This window comes from Crinia signifera, chromosome 9 (genome assembly GCF_055691185.1).
Source record: "Crinia signifera chromosome 9, ASM5569118v1, whole genome shotgun sequence".
Classification (NCBI taxonomy): Eukaryota; Metazoa; Chordata; class Amphibia; order Anura; family Myobatrachidae; genus Crinia; species Crinia signifera.
Genome location: NC_139225.1, coordinates 127,523,071 through 127,540,217, shown reverse-complemented (window position 1 = coordinate 127,540,217; position 17,147 = coordinate 127,523,071). Strand labels below are relative to the sequence as shown.

Below are 17,147 nucleotides of genomic sequence, written 5' to 3'. Positions count from 1 at the left end.
TCTGTTGTGACAGAAAATGTAAAAAATTTCAATATGCACCTTTAGTTTCTATTCACTTAGAGCAGTGGTCGGGGAACAAGGTGTAAATTACCCCAAATGGGGTAAAAATGAAATTCCTGGGGGTAGTGCAGTGATTCCCAAACTTTTTTGAATTACGGCGCCCTAGAGCATCAAAAAATGTTCACGGCACCCCTAGGCGAATGTTTTGTTATTGAGAAATTCAAAAAACAATATTAAATTAAGTAAATAGTTTTTATATATCACCCTCAGGGTCATTTATGCTGTGAGGGACAGGACTTGCTACTTTTTGTCCACACATGTTATGTTTGTCAGCCACAAGCACTGGGATTGCCTGTTAAATTGATCATAAATTATTTTAATTTGTCCTGGACCACCAACCCAGGGCACCCCTGCAAGTCTTCTGAGGCACCCGAGGGAGCCACGGCACACAGTTTGGGAACCACTGGGGTAGTGGATGGTTGCGCTGCCGAGACTGGCAGCATATTCAGCTCTGGCTCCTGCTCCGCCTGCAATCCTGAGCCCTCCGGGGCTACATTAAATGTATGTACAATAAAATGAATATATACAGTATATGTATATATATAAACACAAACTATATTTATTTTGCTGTGATATTAATTAATTAAATTAATAATAAAATATGATTTCCTTCCTTTCAAATCAAGGGGGTAACGTCGGCGTATCTAAATATATTTTGGAGTAAAAGGTAAACAAGTTCCCTGACCCCTGACCATCGGTGAAACACCACCTTCTGGACGAGAAAACACCCGCTGTGCGAATGTCCGTACCAGCATGCGAATGGAAAGCTAGTCGCTCGCCCCAAGCAGCCATCCGCCCATTTGCGTTCCAAGGGGAACTCCCAGAATTTTCTTGGGGATGTCCATAAAATGCTGGGCGTTCCCCTGCCGCTCCTTACCCCCTTCCCTCCCCTCTGAACGCCAGTCGAGTGTAATAATCGCCAAAGGCGTTCTCACATTGAATCTGCACATGCGTATTTTCCCCATACACATGCGGTGACCCGCAACATCTGTCCCAGACCGAATTAGGCTCACATTGAGCCATCCTGAATCACTCCCTTAGAACAGTGTGTGCAAATAATACAGCTGTTAATTATTTTTCTATAGCGGCTTATTACATAGTACATACATCAAACAAGAACATTTCTCACCTGGTTGTTCAGACATGCATCAGCTTGTTTAACATCCCTCAAGAATAAGTGGAAGATGTGGGACTGTACAAGGACCTCCCTCCTGTTCTCCCACATCTGCAGCAGCTTATGCCATCCTACCTCCAGCTTCTGCAACCATTGCTGGAGAGAAAGGTATGGGAGATCAGCCTCCTCCAGGCTCAGGAGATCACTGACTGCCTGGATGTTATTGTAGTCCTCCTCATATCTGCTGATCTCTTCTTTAAGGGCACCGTGGAGCCCAAGCAATCTCTCAGCCTCCAATAGGTTGGACGGTAACTCTTCAGCAGCCACGGCAGTTTGTGTCTTGACCAACCAAGTCAGGAAGTTATCCAGGTCTTGAATAAATTGCTGTAACTTGTTGGCAACTGTGAGGGAATCCTCACACCCTTGTATAGTCCTCTTCAAGGCTTCCCATTCCCCGCTAATTTCCTCAAAATGCACCAGCACTTCCATGGCCTGCGATGGGTGGCCGGTGGTAAGGGTTTCTGCATCTTGCTGCAGCTGTACCAACTTGGGCTCAAGAGCCACCAGGGCTGCTTCCATGCTGGACAGCTTCCTCTGCAGAGTCAACACCCCACCCAGTTCTCCACTACCGCACTGGGTGGTCTCCATGGCCTTCCTTTTCTCACGGATCTGTGACTTGACCTCATTGCACTCTAGGAAATAGTTCTGCAGGCGAAGGACAGAGGTAATTTGTTCTTTCCTCTGCTCTACTAACTCCACAATTCTGTTCCACCTGTTCAAACACAACAATGGTGTTGATTGCATATACCTTGAATGCAAGTAACTTTATAATGCAGAGCTACTAGTAACACTGGCAAGCTGAAATGGCCAGCAATGATAGACTTTTTTTTATACATGGTGAAGCATGGGATCAATACATTAACACACACACACACACACACACACACACACACACACACACACACACACACACACACACACCAGGAGAAAGCCACCAGAGAAATCAAGTGGCCTTGAGATCAATTTCCATACTTCCTGTGCTGTCCATGGTTACTATGAGAAATTAATGCCAGCACCATTCTCTTCACAGCAAGGGGTGGTGTGGCCCAGAGATCAATGGATCTCAATGTCACACTATCTCTCCAGTATTCTGATTTGAAGGACACTGCAGGGAGAATTTGTCTGATGTGGCTGAAAACAGAGGACTAGGGGACTACATAGGATCTCAGATATCATACCTCCTGTCACAGAATGAGAAATTGGACATCTACATTTATGGATTATATATGTTGTTTAAGGACTATGAAAGTGCCCTGCTCCCTGGTATCATAAGTCAACATTATTTTGCACTTTTGAAGACACTCAGCCGGCATTTCCTGTCCAATTGTATTGTATGCAAATTAGGGGCAAGAGACAGGTACTGTAGAGAAGATGGGAATGTTTATAGGAATGTGGTTAGATCTGGAGGAACAGGATGAAGACGGTGGCTGCATACTATGGGGCTGATTCGGAGACAGACACCTGACTGCTTACTAGATTATGAGAATGCGATAATCGGCCCATGACACTGCTCCAGGGCGGACGTGTACAGAATGATCACATGGATGGATAGCATGGCCCATCAACAGACAGATCCATCTATGCACTCCAGCGATTCCTATCCATGTGCGGGTTCCTGATCTGGCACAGGAGTCCATTTCCCTGTGAAATGTGCGCACTGAGATTGGCGTGCAACTCAGAATCGGCCCATTAGTGTATAACTTACTCAGAATCCGCCCATTAGTGTATAACTAACTCAGAATCAGCCAATTAGTGTATAACTACCTCAGAATCGGCCCATTAGTGTATAACTAACTCAGAATCCGCCCATTAGTGTATAACTAAATCAGAATCCGCCCATTAGTGTATAACTCTCTTCTGTGTACAAATTAGAAAAACACAGCTAAATGTTCTACTATTGGCATGATCAATGAATAAAGAGCCTATCACCTTTCAACAACACGAAACCTGCAATCAGCCAATCAGAAGAGGTTAATCATCAACTGTTCACTGACCCATATGTTCCTGCTATTGCTACAGCTACTGACAGGGCGTATAAGGTCTACGTTTGATCCCTGCTACTCTTACCAGTCCGGCCTCTCTCTCTAGCCACAAGCGTCAGCTGCAAGTCCATATACATCCGCTTCTATGTGCATGTTATTTCCTGGGCATACGCAGACACAACATGCATATTTTTACGCTGTCCCCTGTGACGTTTCAATACCTGCTGTTTAGGTGATCCTGACAGGCCCGGACCTCGGAGGAGCTGGGATGTCCTCCCTCTAGTAGCTGCTGCACAATCTGGTTGACATCCAGTACACGACCCATCAGACTGTTCATTTCTTGGTCTAGACTCTCGAACCTGCAACCCATCAGGAAGATTCCTGGTCACCTGACAATCACCCAAACTCCCTCTTTATTATATATTTACAAAATGTAAGATAGAAGAAGAGGGTTCTGGACAAATAATAGCACAAACTGTCAGTCATTATATCACACACAATAACACATAACTATGCTACTAAGGGGTCTCATAAGATGGACTGACAGGTGGTTCTCACCTGTGCTGGACAACCTCCACATCCTCCAGTCTCTGTGGGATGTCCATCTTCATTAACCATTGCTCCTTCTCATCTATCCACACCTCGCAGGAGTTAACCTCCCCAAACATTTTGTAGACATCTAAAGCATCCTGAAGCCACTGGCTCCGCAGGGTGGCTACTTCCACCACCTCGCCGTAGAGTTGCTCCACCTCCACAATACTGATCTGCACATCCACCTGGTCTCTATAATCTGCTCCCAGGTCCGACAACTGTTTCCTCAATCCCAGCACAGCAGCTCTGTGTTTCTCTATCTCTTCAGTGGCCGCCCGATGCTTCTTGACCAACGACTGGGTGGAAAACTCATCGTGTCCAAAGTCATCACTGGACACCAGGCGATAGGTGTCCTGCAGCCAACCTGCAAGCTCCACAGTGTCTGCATTGAACTGATGGAAATTGGAGGCCTCCTGGAGTTTTATCTGATGGGCATTGGAGGCCTTCTCCAGGTTCTCCCATTTCAGCTTCACCTCTTGCATCCTCTGGCGAAGCCCAGACATTCCTCGCCGTCTTTTGGTTAGCACCTGGAAAACATAAGTTAATTGTAAAAAGTTCCATAATTTCTTACTATCAAAATCTACAATTCTAGATCTACAGTGTGTAAAATACAAGCGACATGTTCAATAAAACCACTACAATAGTAGCTGCAAGCAAATGAGAACTTACTGGGCCAGAACATAAAGGAACAATAGTCACCTGCTCCCCTTTCTGGAGGGTCTGCTGTAGCATAGCGTATCTCCCTCCGAGCTCCCCCACCAGTATCTTGTGCTTGCTCAGAAGCCGCAGGACACTGCTCAGATCCTTCCCATAACTTTGTGGAGCAGACAGAATCTGTTCTTTCTCTCGAATCCAGCCCTCAGCCTCCTCGACCTCATGCAGAAAGCACCAGAGATGCTTTGATTCTTCCAGCTCACCTCGGCGTTTCTCCGCCAGCTGCCGTAGTGCTTCCAAGCAGCTCTTGACATGCTCTACCCTGTTGCAGATGATCTGGGGGTCGCAGGGCTGATATTCTGCGAGAAACATGACAATTACTTGGAATGCAGGCCCGAATTGGCTAAATATAATATATGCACGTTTGGGGTTTACGTTTTTGATCTAAATCTTCTACAGTAAGACATTGAAATTACTCCACATTATTTTATCACAGATAAATGCTGAACCAGGGAATCTATGTCCTGTTTGTCTCCTCCTAGTTGCTGAATACACAATGCGAAAATGCTAGAATGTTGTTCTGCTTTCACTCACCAGTGTACTGAGTAAACTTCAGGGCAGCCTGATTTAGGGAGTGGACTCTCTCAGTCTGAGCAGTGATGTCGGCCTCAAGCAAGCTGTGTTTCTGTAGAAGGTCTTCTACTTCCAAAAGATGCTTCCCAAAATCTTTGGAGGAAAGGGGGACCTGAGGAACACAGAGAGTTCTCTATACACACACACTGGATTGGGGAGTCGGCCACATGCTGTACATTGGGACTGATTGGGAGTCAGATGCAGCTGCAACTATGCATACGTCTAGTGCAGGGATGTCCAAAGTCAGGCCCGGGGGCCAAATGCGGCCCGTGCTGTCATTTCAAGCGGCCCGCAGCCTCCAGCTGGAAGCGGGCAGAGCATCAGATGTGGGAAGCACAGCACAGAACACTAAAGGTGGGGCCCCGGCGAGCGCGCCTTTACCTTGCTGTCTGCTGCAGTGAGGAGGTGCCGGCCGCCACAGTCAGATGTGTTTGGCGTCCTACCCCTGCTGCTGCAATCGTATATCACCCTACTCCACAATCACAGTGACAGCAGTGTTTGGTGGGTACATAGTGAATGGGGGTCATACAGTGAATGGGAGTCATACAGTGAAGGAGGGTCAGGCTTGGGGACATACAATGAATGGAGGCACTGATGGACATTAAGAGAAGGGGGGCAGGCTGGGGGACAGAGTGAATGGGTGCAGAGTGGGAACATACAGTGAAGGATGGGCAGGCTGGGGGACATACAGTGAATGGGGGCAGAGTGGGGGACCATTCTGATGTGATTAATGATTCAAAGAATGTCAGGCTGAATGGTCGGTCTCCACACATTTACACTTCACCAAATCTGGCCTTCGTCACAAAAAGTTTGGACACCCCTGGTCTGGTGGCTCTTGCCCCTCTACGATATGGACCATCTCTGTATGTGCCCTAAGCCATCTCCTTTTCGCTGCCCAGCACTTTTTCAAGATGTTTCAGAGACCGTGTGTATATCAATCACAACAACATATTTGAGCACAAAATCTATGTGACACACAAACTTCCAAACTATGTGAACATTATCCCCGAGTCAGGCCCATCATGTGCCTTTACCCCTGATGTAATCAGTCACTGTGAGACCAATCCCATGAACTATGGCTTGGATCACGTCAAAGTTGTCATCTCCTCATAGCAAAAATGACTCACTCCTTACTGTCATGTCTTACAGCCATGACCGGTCACTCTCCCCATATCTATAAGCCTACCCGCTCATTACCTGCATCTCATCCATCCAGTCTATCATGTACACCATTTCTTGGAATATCTTCTGGAGGGCCAAGTTCTTCTCCAACCTCCCTCTTCTGGAGCGGAGGAGATCTTTCAGGAGGTTCCACTGCCTTAGGATGTTCTCTTTCTGGGCTGTTATCCTACAGATATCATAATAACCCTCTGACTCCATCTCCTGGGCCAGGTCAGCCACCACCTGGATCCGCTCCTCATAGGAGGAGATGTCCGCCTCAATGGCCTCATGTTTCTTCATAGCGGCCTCCACTGCAGACAGGTCGTAACCAAAGTTATCCTGGCAAGAAAAACATTCACGCATTATAAAATCAAGGCTTTTCACCTACTCAGATGATATGTAACATGCAATCACACATACTGTATGTGACACACGGTAAGGAAGGACATCCTCACCGCTGCTCGCGTTTTACCTGGGACACCAGGCGCTGGTTCTCGCTGAGCCAAGCCTCCCTCATGGCTGCTTTCTGATCAAATCTTTGGGACAGCAGCTCCAGCTTCTCCTGACGTATGAGCTCGTTGCGCAGTGCCACCTCCCGCTCATGTTCAGCCTTCTCCAGCCGTGTCCAAGCCTAAGACAAATTCAAAAACATCTTGTGATCATGTACTGTATATTTTCTTGAATTTAGTTAATGATCATACATTTTGTAATCACATTAACATTCCCAGAGCAGCTAATTATCCTGATAACTGATTAATTCTGTATTGTCAATCTATTGAAACAGCGTGTGATATATACTGATGTGTTCTGTACTGATAGTCTACTGGTTATTATACTTGTGATACACACTGATGTGATCTGTACTGATAGGCTACTGATTATTATACAGCATGTGATACGCACTGATGTGATCTGTACTGATAGGCTACTGATTATTATACAGCATGTGATACGCACTGATGTGATCTGTACTGATAGGCTACTGGTTATTATACAGTATGTGATACACACTGATGTGATCTGTACTGATAGGCTACTGGATATTATACAGCATGTGGTACACACTGATGTGATCTGTACTGATAGGCTACTGGTTATTATACAGCATGTGATACGCACTGATGTGATCTGTACTGATAGTCTACTGGTTATTATACAGCATGTGATACGCACTGATGTGATCTGTACTGATAGTCTACTGGTTATTATACAGCATGTGATACGCACTGATGTGATCTGTACTGATAGTCTACTGGTTATTATACAGCATGTGATACGCACTGATGTGATCTGTACTGATAGGCTACTGGTTATTATACAGCATGTGGTACACACTGATGTGATCTGTACTGATAGGCTACTGGTTATTATACAGTATGTGATACACACTGATGTGATCTGTACTGATAGGCTACTGGTTATTATACAGCATGTGGTACACACTGATGTGATCTGTACTGATAGGCTACTGGTTATTATAAGGCATGTGATACGCACTGATGTGATCTGTACTGATAGTCTACTGTTTATTATACAGCATGTGATACGCACTGATGTGATCTGTACTGATAGTCTACTGGTTATTATACAGCATGTGATACACATATATAATCTAATTCAAAACTGATCACAAAGCAAATTTTTTCTGTTATGGATAAAACCATGCTGCATGCAGCAGATGTAACACGAGCAGTGGTGGTTAGATTTGTTTTAAATCAGGTAATTATTATTGAATTTTATGAGAGTTAGATTTAAGTGAGTTATTTTGTTTCTGTTCATGGTAAATACTGGCTGCTTTATTCTTACACTGCAATTTAGAGTTCAGTTTGAACACAACCCACCCAAATCTAACTCTCTCTCTGCACATTACATCTGCCCACCTGCAGTGCACATGGATTTAGCCATTTGAGAAAGATTTTGCTTATGCGTTCAACTCTGAATCAGACCCTTGGACAATACTACATAGATAAAGGGTTATATATAGGCCATACCTTGTTAATATCAGAGATATTATTCCCCTCTGTAGGGACATACAGTTTGCGTTTCTCTTCCCTCATCTTGCTCTGAATGGTGAAGAGAAGAACCTCCAAGTTCCCTTTCTCCTGAAACCTAAGTAAAAACAAATGGTGGAATGTCTGGATTATGAACCAGATAGCAATATGCCTGTATCGAGACCATTGTATGCCCAATGTACAGAAAGTACAGGAGGATGGGTGCAGATGTGCCTCACACTCACTTGCAGGGTTTCTCTGTGGTGCAGTAGGTGGTGAACGCCTGGAGTTGCTGCTGGACGCCCAGTAAGGAATTGGCAAACTTCTGGTTAGTGATGATCGATATGGTTCTTTCAATCCAGTCCAGAAGTTCTGATGCTAAGTCCTCGTACCTATTGATGTCCTTCTCGGTCTCAATAGCCTGGTCCAGCACCTGCAGACAATGGTCAGCGTCACTCTACTATTACACATACACATTTTTTGACCCGAACTTCAATGCAAGTCCACATGGACACCGTATCCCTGTACCGCTCGCCATGCTTTGGGCACTATTATATTCTTCCTAGTAGATGGTAGGGTATAAAATACTGACTGTTTGACTGTTTGGGGGGGGGGGGGGGGGGGGACAGGAAAAACGATGTCGACCTTCCCATTGTTGACCTAATGATTGTGTTTACCTTACCGCCCTGTCGACCATAGCCATGCCAACCTCTTTTATGTGTCGACCTAAGCCCTGTTGACCTTAAAGGTTGACCTAAAGTATGTCAAGCAGTGTCCACCTGGCGACAGTCACCCGAAGTTAGCAAGTCTCCGAAGACTTCCTCCCTCCTTCCCTTACGCGGTGGTAGTACCATCACATAAGATGAATAAAACTCTTCCTATTTCAAAAAACGAGATTTATTCGAGGACGTCAGAGGCCACAGGGCTAACGCTGGGTATTGGAGTGGGAGAGAGAGCATTCCAGCACCCGAAAGGTTAAACTTCTCCCTGCCTCACAGGCAGACCAGGCTCCTCCCCTCCTCTACCCCACTTTCAGACCAGGCAACTCAGTTTTTTCGGTGCTCAATTTTTAACAAGCGAAGTGAAACAGCATACAGAAACACATTCTGAACATATGTGAGTTCACTCAACTCAGGTGAGCCAACAAAGGTCCATGGTTGAAATGGTGGGGCTTGAAGAGCCGCGAGTACCAGGGAAAGATCAACTGGGGAACAAAGGGAGGTTGGATATGGAGAACACCCTGCATGGAAGAGTGGACATCCTGCAATAAAGCCTTCCTACGGAACAGGATGGACAGAGCCAAAACCTGTACTATTAAAGAAGATAAGCGCAATCCAGCCTATAGACCCTTTTGTAAGAATGACAGGACCCTGGCCAAGGGATCCTGGGATTGAAATGGCGAGTGCGACACCAGGAAAAGTAAGCCCGCCAGATGCAATAGTAAGCCCCAGCCGAAGAAGGTTTGCGGGCCTTGAGCATAGCTGAGATGACCCTTGAGTTAAAGCCTTTGGCTCTTAACAGGGAGGACTCAACAGCCACCCTGTAAAAGCCAGATGCTGCAAGTTCAGATAGACACGTTCTCTGAGTGAGCAGGTCTGGACGTAGAGGCAGACGGATCGGAGGGGCCACTGACTGAGATCTGAGAACCAGATCCGTCTGGGCCAATGTGGAGCCACAAGTATCAATGTGCCCCCTTCCGCTTAAACTTGTGAATTACTCTGAGGAGGAGCGAGATCGAGGGAAAGCCGTACTTAAGAGCAAATGGCCACGGGGGTGACAGGGCGTCTACCATGCAGGCTCCTGGGTCGCGAGACCTGGGCCCATATAGGGTGACGTTGTGGTTGTGGTGTGATGCCATCAAGTCCACCTCGGGTCTGCCCCAACGTCGTACCAGCATTTGGAACACTTCCGGATGGACAGCCCATTCGCCAGCATCCAGAGTCTGACGGCTCAGGAAGTCCGCTATCCAATTGAAGACCCCCGGGATAAATATCGCTGAGAGAGCAGGAATTTTCCCCTCCACCCATTGAAAGATGCGGGATGTCTCTGTTATGACCGACTGCAAGTGCTCCTTTGGTGGTTTATATAAGCCACCGTCGTTGCATTGTCCAACTAGACCTGCACAGGGCGACCAAGGGCCCACAAGACAGCGCTCTGTTCAATGATACTGGCTGGCCTTCTTGTGCATTCCATAAACCTTGGAAGGATCGTTGGGCAGTCACCACTGCCTAACCACGGAGGCTGGCATCCTTGGTGAGAAGAGTCCACTCGTGAACCAAAAATGGTCTCCTCGCTGTGATGTTCTGGTCTAGAAGCCACTAGGAGAAAGAGAGACGTACAGTCGGTGATAAGGCAATCAGGTGGGACTGAGTATTGGTGTAGGATCCTGACCAATTGGTGAGGATCTCCCATTGTAGAGGACGTGAGTGGAATTGTGCATATTCTGCCGAGTCGAAGGCTGATACAATCGAGACCAGGACCCTCATGCAGGCATGAATGGACACCCGCCTGTGGGAGAGGAGACGTCGGACACGGGACTGCAGTGTACTGCGATGTTCCTCTGGGAGAAAGGACCTTTGATGTACAGTATCCAACTGGTCTCCTACATGGATCATAGACTGCGCTGGAATCAAGGAGGACTTGGGCCAATATATGATCCAGCCGTGCCATTCCCAGACCCTCACCACCGTAGTCAAATAAGCTTGGTGAACCTCTGGTGATTGTGTCAGGATCAACAGGTCGTCCAGAAACAGCAGTATCCGTACACCCTGGTTGTGAAGTCTGCTGCCCATCACTGCCATGACATTCGTAAACATCTGAGGTTCAGTTGGCAGGCCGAAAGGCAGAGCTTGAAAATGGAAATGATGGTCCTGTAGTGCAAACCGCGGAAACCATCGATGTTCTGGCCTGATGGGAATAAGCAGGTACGCATCCTGAATGTGAAGAAAAAAGAGAAAGTAGCGCAAACAAGTAGGGTGAGGGTACGGGAACCCATCCACTATATTTGGACCCTACCTACCCCTTCTCTGTCAGCAATATAGACATTGCACTAATATATGTTTTTTTGCTTTCTTTTATACACCTACCTTATATGAGACGTCCACAAATGACCACGCCTCTAAGGGGATAAACAAAGAATCCAGCGCCTGTTATACTTTGTTTTTTCCCAAGAATATCGACTACAAGAGGATTTTGGTGATCCTCACTTTCCATTGCACGGCAGCAGGATTCTGGCTTTGCGCCTTGGGACTATTTCACCCTTCCTTCTATTGTCTGGATAAAATTGTGCATTTATGGATAAAAGCAGAAGCAGACATGCGGGAGGTTAGGGTAGCTGCATTAAGTGCAGCCTCTCCTAAATAGAGTGCAGCCTGATGCATCATGTCAATAGTAGGCAACAGGTCATCTGCATGCCCTCCTTCGCAACGGTAGCTGCAAGGGTAGTTGCCCATTCCACCATGGCCTTAGCCGCCAAGGCTAGGACGGGCCTAGGCACCTCACCGGGAGTGGTATAAATGAGTTTTACAAAGTTCTCCAACTTCCGATCTGCTGGGTCTTTGAGGGATGGGGAGTGTAGAGGATTGCACAAGCTTAGGGAGATAGTGAGTCTACCCTGGGGACCCTTTCCCAGTTGACTCTATCCTCCTGTGGGAGGGGGTAAAGGAAGGAGAACCTTCTAGGTAGTATAAACTTCCTATTGGGTATGACCCTAAGCCTCCGAGAGCGTATCTTCCAAGTCCTTAGACTTGGAAAATGCGGCCATGGTCCGCTTAGGATGTTTAAAAGTAGGGCCGGAGGATCTGGACGGTTCGGCTGGGTTGTGTAAATTCAGGGCCTCTTTTACCGCTGTGACTAAGGCCACCACATCAATGCGTGCTGAGGCATCCCCCATCCACCAGTTCCCCCTCATCATCCTGCTCATCCTACCCTTCCGTATCTAGTGTCATGATGAAGGAGGGGTAGGAGTGAAGGGGTAGGCCTGACCGTAGCTGCTCCGTTGTGGTCCGGACTTCCTGCTGTCTGCAGTCCCAGCGCTTTTGCTTGTCATGTTACAATGTCACTTGCAAAATGGTCGCCCCCTTCACAGCAAACAGTTATTAAGGATGCTAGAGGAGGCAGTGACCTCCTCTTGCATCCTAAATAATGTCTGCTATAAGGCGACGGCCATTTTGTATGTGACATTCTAACAGGAGGAGCAGGAGCACCGGAACTGCAGAAAGCAGTAAGTTGGGACCGCAATGGAGCAGCAACGGATTGTCAGCGGTGACGGGCGGTCGCCCTCACCTACGCCCTGAGAGGGGGAGCGAATGCCAGGGATGAGGATGGCCTTACAGGCTGCAGGGGCGGTACAGATGAGAGCTTTTGTACTAGCTGCGCCATCACCTGAGTAAGGGACGTGGCCCAAGCAGGTTCATGAGAGGAGGCTGCAGCAGTTTGCGCATAAGCCATCCTGGACATAGTCCCGGGGGGATGGGCCACCATTACAGGATGTACAAGACATCAATGCTGGAGCACCAGTGTCTGTTACCCCTTGAAGACATTTGTAGTCCTATTGCACTGAAACAGTGAACAGGCAGCTTAAAGAGGCACAGTTAATACAATATACTTCTGAGAGGCCGTGATAGTGTTAAAGCAGTACACAATACACTGCAAGCATACAAGTATACAATGCAAAGAAAACATGTCACTCAGGGGCAGATTTATTAAGCTTGGTGAAGTGATAATGTGGCTGGTACTTTATCACCGGCCAATCAGCTTCTAACTGTGCGGCTACAGGTTTGGTTTGAAAAATGACAGGTAGGAGCTGATTGGCCGCTGATAAAGACCAGATACATTATCACTTCACCGAGCTTAATAAATCTACCCCTCAGCTCCTTAAGCAGCTTTGTGTCCTACCTGTGTCCTTGGAGGAGAAGTACAGGATGGACTGGTCCAGGCTCTCTGGCAGTGAAGGAGTGGGATTCGGGGTGGCTGATGAGCTCTCCGTGTCCCTCCACATGTGCAGCAGGCAGGCAGGAAGGAGCAGTGGTGAGAACCTGTATGGGTAGGCCATCCTACTGTTCCCGGGGGAGGGGGCCTGTGGGAAGAGTCCACTCCCCCGCTAACAAATGGCCGCCAGGTGGGGAGCGCTGCTGCTCTGTCACTGAACAAAGTCAGTGTAAAAATAAGTGAAAAAATTTAATTAAGTAAGGCTGCTTAGTGCAGCCCCTCTGTAAAGTGCATGTTGGCTCCTGCCAGCACCGAAAAAACTGAGTTGCCTGGTCTGGAAGCGGGGTAGAGGAGAGCAGGAGCCTGGTCTGCCTGGGAGGCAGGAACAAGTTTAACCTTTCGGGTCCTGGAATGCTCTCTCTGCCACTGCACTACCCAGCATTAGCCCTGTGGCCCCTGACGTGTCCCGAAGAAAAAAAATAACAAGAGGAGAGAGCTGGTAGAGTTCTTTCTCCACTCTCTGCTGTGCATTGTATGTATATATTAAACACATGACAGGGGTGTACATCACCTTTCCAATGCGCTCCCTATACAGCCCACTGTCTGCTGTGCACTGTATGTATAAAATCATCACATGACAGGAGGTGTATGTTACCTTTCCAATGCGCTTGCCCTCCACAGCCAGAGCCTTCATTTTGGAGAAGTAGTGATAAAAAGACACAACGTATGTGATGATGGATTTCTCATCTGGATGCTCCATGTTGACATCTAGAAGAAAAGACAGAACAAACAGAGGGTGTCACAGAAACTATTATATAAGGCTTCAATTTTCAATAGTGCAGTAATTCCCAGGTGATTACGCACAGTGCTCACAGTGCGTGCTTTCCAAGGTGAAGTCGCACAGTGCCTGCGCACCATGGTAACTATGCAGTGTTGCACAGTGCCTGCTCTCCAAGATGAGTGAGCACACAGTCGCACAGTGCCTGCTCTCCACGGTGAGTGAGCACACAATTGCACAGTGCCTGCTCTCCACAGGGAGTGAGCACACAGACGAAAAGTGCCTGCTCTCCACAGTGAGTGAGAACACAGTTACACAGTGCCTGCTCTCCACAGTGAGTGAGTACACAGTAGCACAGTGCCTGCTCTCCACGGTGAGTGAGCACACAATTGCACAGTGCCTGCTCTCCACAGGGAGTGAGCACACAGACGAAAAGTGCCTGCTCTCCACAGTGAGTGAGAACACAGTTACACAGTGCCTGCTCTCCACAGTGAGTGAGTACACAGTAGCACAGTGCCTGCTCTCCACGGTGAGAGAGCATACAGTCACATAGTGCCTGCTCTCCACAGTGAGTGAGTACACAGTAGCACAGTGCCTGCTCTCAACAGTGAGTGAGCACACAGTATCACAGTGCCTGCTCTCCACGGTGAGTGAGCATACAATTGCACAGTGCCTGCTCTCCACAGTGAGTGAGCACACAGTCACACAGTGCCTGCTCTCCACGGTGAGTGAGCACACAGTCACACAGTGCCTGCTCTCCACGGTGAGCACACAGTCACACAGTGCCTGCTCTCCACGGTGAGTGAGCACACAGTCACACAGTGCCTGCTCTCCACGGTGAGTGAGCACACAGTCACACAGTGCCTGCTCTCCACGGTGAGCACACAGTCACACAGTGCCTGCTCTCCACGGTGAGTGAGCACACAGTCACACAGTGCCTGCTCTCCGCGGTGAGTGAGCACACAGTCCCACAGCACAGGCTCTCCATGGTGATTATGCAGCACAGTGCCTGCTCTCCACGGTGAGTGAGCACACAGTACCGGCTCTCTATGGTGAGCACAGAGTAGCGCACCGCGTGCACCCCATGAAGCCAGAGCACTGGTTTGCACAGTGCATGCTCTCCATGTGAGTCTCAGTAGGTATTGAGATGTATGATCTCAGAAATATATTGGATTGTATTAGGGTCCCTGGGCAGTCACTATCCAGGTGCATAGTGATGTGCAGTGTTATAGGAGGGTCACCGGTGTGCTGCATAATGGGTTGCGAACTCTGACAATTAATTGATCCCACAGGAGGCCGTACCCTGACTGACGTTCTGCACCTGGTCTGGGGCAGGTACAAGCATCTACTGGTGAGCTTCTAAAGATGCTCAAAGCAGGCAATATGGGCAACATCACCTCTTTTCATTTTAGTAACTTTACCCCTCAGAACCAGCCCCTGAGAGACCAGAAGTGTGAGGTTCTAGAACACATTCACCTTCATGATATAGAAGCTTGATTCATAACAGCCATTACCACCCATGGCTATGCATATTCTATTGCTTCCCTACCCTTTATTATGCAACACGTCTGATGGAACCAAACACCCAAATGTCACCCAACTAGGCCAATGAAATAATCGTCTACTAGATGCTCACCTTCAGGGTCCAGCAGTTTGATCAGACCAAGCTGATGCTCGGCTGTATTAAAGGCTTGCTGGAGATTGTACGCTGCATTCGACTTGGTCAGTCTGCTGAAGTCAATGATGTCTGGTCTATAAATATAGAAACACAGGTGGTTATAGTCATATTGTCTGGAAAATGATTGGTCCGAAAGAAACAAGGAGCAGACATGAGAAAGACACCAGGGCTCTCTTCAATCCTTGGGCAGGGAAACTTTTAAGATGCGATATTTTGACACAACACGGAGTTCTCAGTTATATAAGAATTTCCGGTACTTGTTTCCTAGCACGTCGCCAGCGATGGAAATTGTATCCATCGGGTCCCAAAAAATCGCGTCGATCGCATTGCATGCAACCAAATCGCATGGGATGCGATCGATGCGGTTTTTACATTGTAACCAATGTAAAATGGTCCCTGAGACCCGATTTTACATTGGCCCCAATGTTAAATGCCCCCCAGACCCCAATTTTCATTGTTTCCCCACCCTGATGGTTCAAATGGCCCCCCATTGTTAATGCCACCCCACAATGAATGCCAACCCGAAGCGTGGTGAGCGCAGCGAGCTCGCGAGGGGCAGCGGTACGCGTCCTCCGACCTTTTCATACCCCCACTATCCACGTCGGCGTGGAGTTGATTTTATATAGTGTGGCGAGCGCAGAGAGCCACCGAGCCCGAAGCGTGGCGAGCGGAGCGAGCCCCGCGAGAGGACGCGCATTACTTCACAGGTATTACGCGTCTGCTCGCCACGCTTCGGGCTCGGTGGCGCGCTGCAATCGCCACACTATATGAAATCAACTCCACGCCGACGTGGATAGTGGGGGTATGAAAAGGTCGGAGGATGCGTACCGCTGCCCCTCGCGGGCTCGTTGCACTCCCCATGCTTCGGGTTGGCGTTCATCGTGGGGTGGCGTTAACAATGGGGGGGCATTTATAATGTAAATTACCCATCAGGGTGGGTATACAATGAAAAATCGGGTCCTTTGGCCCATTTAACATTGTTCCCTATGTAAAATCGGGTCCATTGCATCGGTCGCATTGTATGCCATTATAATGGCATACAATGAACCCGATTTTACATAGGAATTTAACATTGGATACAATGCATTCAATGTTAAATCGCGTTTGTCGCATCACATGCCTTAACTTAAGGCATGCGATGGATGCAATGGTTTTAATTGTCGGGGAAAAGGCTAAAAATAGCCCTAAAATCGCGTTGGTCGCGTCCTTAAGTTAAGGTATGTGATCACCCACGACAGAGGCCGTGCTAGGAAACAAGTACCGAATTTCCTCCAAACTTTAAAGTCTTTGCATTATTTGCAGCATGATTGTTCATTAGTAAATCCCAGAACCAATCTGTAGCGTTATCTTCCTGGTTTCCACAGATGGAGCCACTGGCGTTCTTGCAGGGGCCGGGTACCGCCAGGGGCGCACACACACAAGACGCTCGTGCACCCCATGACAACGGAGCCTGCCAGGGGTCCCCGCCGCCACCGCTGGTCCACCTCGCTGCCCCGACCCCCCCCCCCCTCTGAAC

The 17,147-nt window shown here is 48.0% G+C and overlaps 1 protein-coding gene across 2 annotated transcripts in view; it reads right to left on the bottom strand.

Annotated features, from left to right (window-relative positions):
- The window catches only part of SPTBN4 (spectrin beta, non-erythrocytic 4), a 135,181-nt gene that overhangs the window by 95,824 nt on the left and 22,210 nt on the right, over positions 1 to 17,147 (bottom strand). For both annotated transcript variants that reach the window (XM_083159722.1, XM_083159723.1), the window contains exons 8-18: positions 15,590 to 15,705; positions 13,831 to 13,943; positions 8,492 to 8,679; positions 8,247 to 8,364; positions 6,728 to 6,886; positions 6,292 to 6,594; positions 5,056 to 5,206; positions 4,507 to 4,820; positions 3,775 to 4,334; positions 3,438 to 3,575; positions 1,190 to 1,946 (exon numbers count right to left, since the gene is read on the bottom strand). In XM_083159722.1, coding sequence (XP_083015848.1) covers positions 1,190 to 1,946; positions 3,438 to 3,575; positions 3,775 to 4,334; positions 4,507 to 4,820; positions 5,056 to 5,206; positions 6,292 to 6,594; positions 6,728 to 6,886; positions 8,247 to 8,364; positions 8,492 to 8,679; positions 13,831 to 13,943; positions 15,590 to 15,705 — 2,917 coding nt within the window. The remainder of the gene's footprint in view (positions 1 to 1,189; positions 1,947 to 3,437; positions 3,576 to 3,774; positions 4,335 to 4,506; positions 4,821 to 5,055; positions 5,207 to 6,291; positions 6,595 to 6,727; positions 6,887 to 8,246; positions 8,365 to 8,491; positions 8,680 to 13,830; positions 13,944 to 15,589; positions 15,706 to 17,147) is intronic.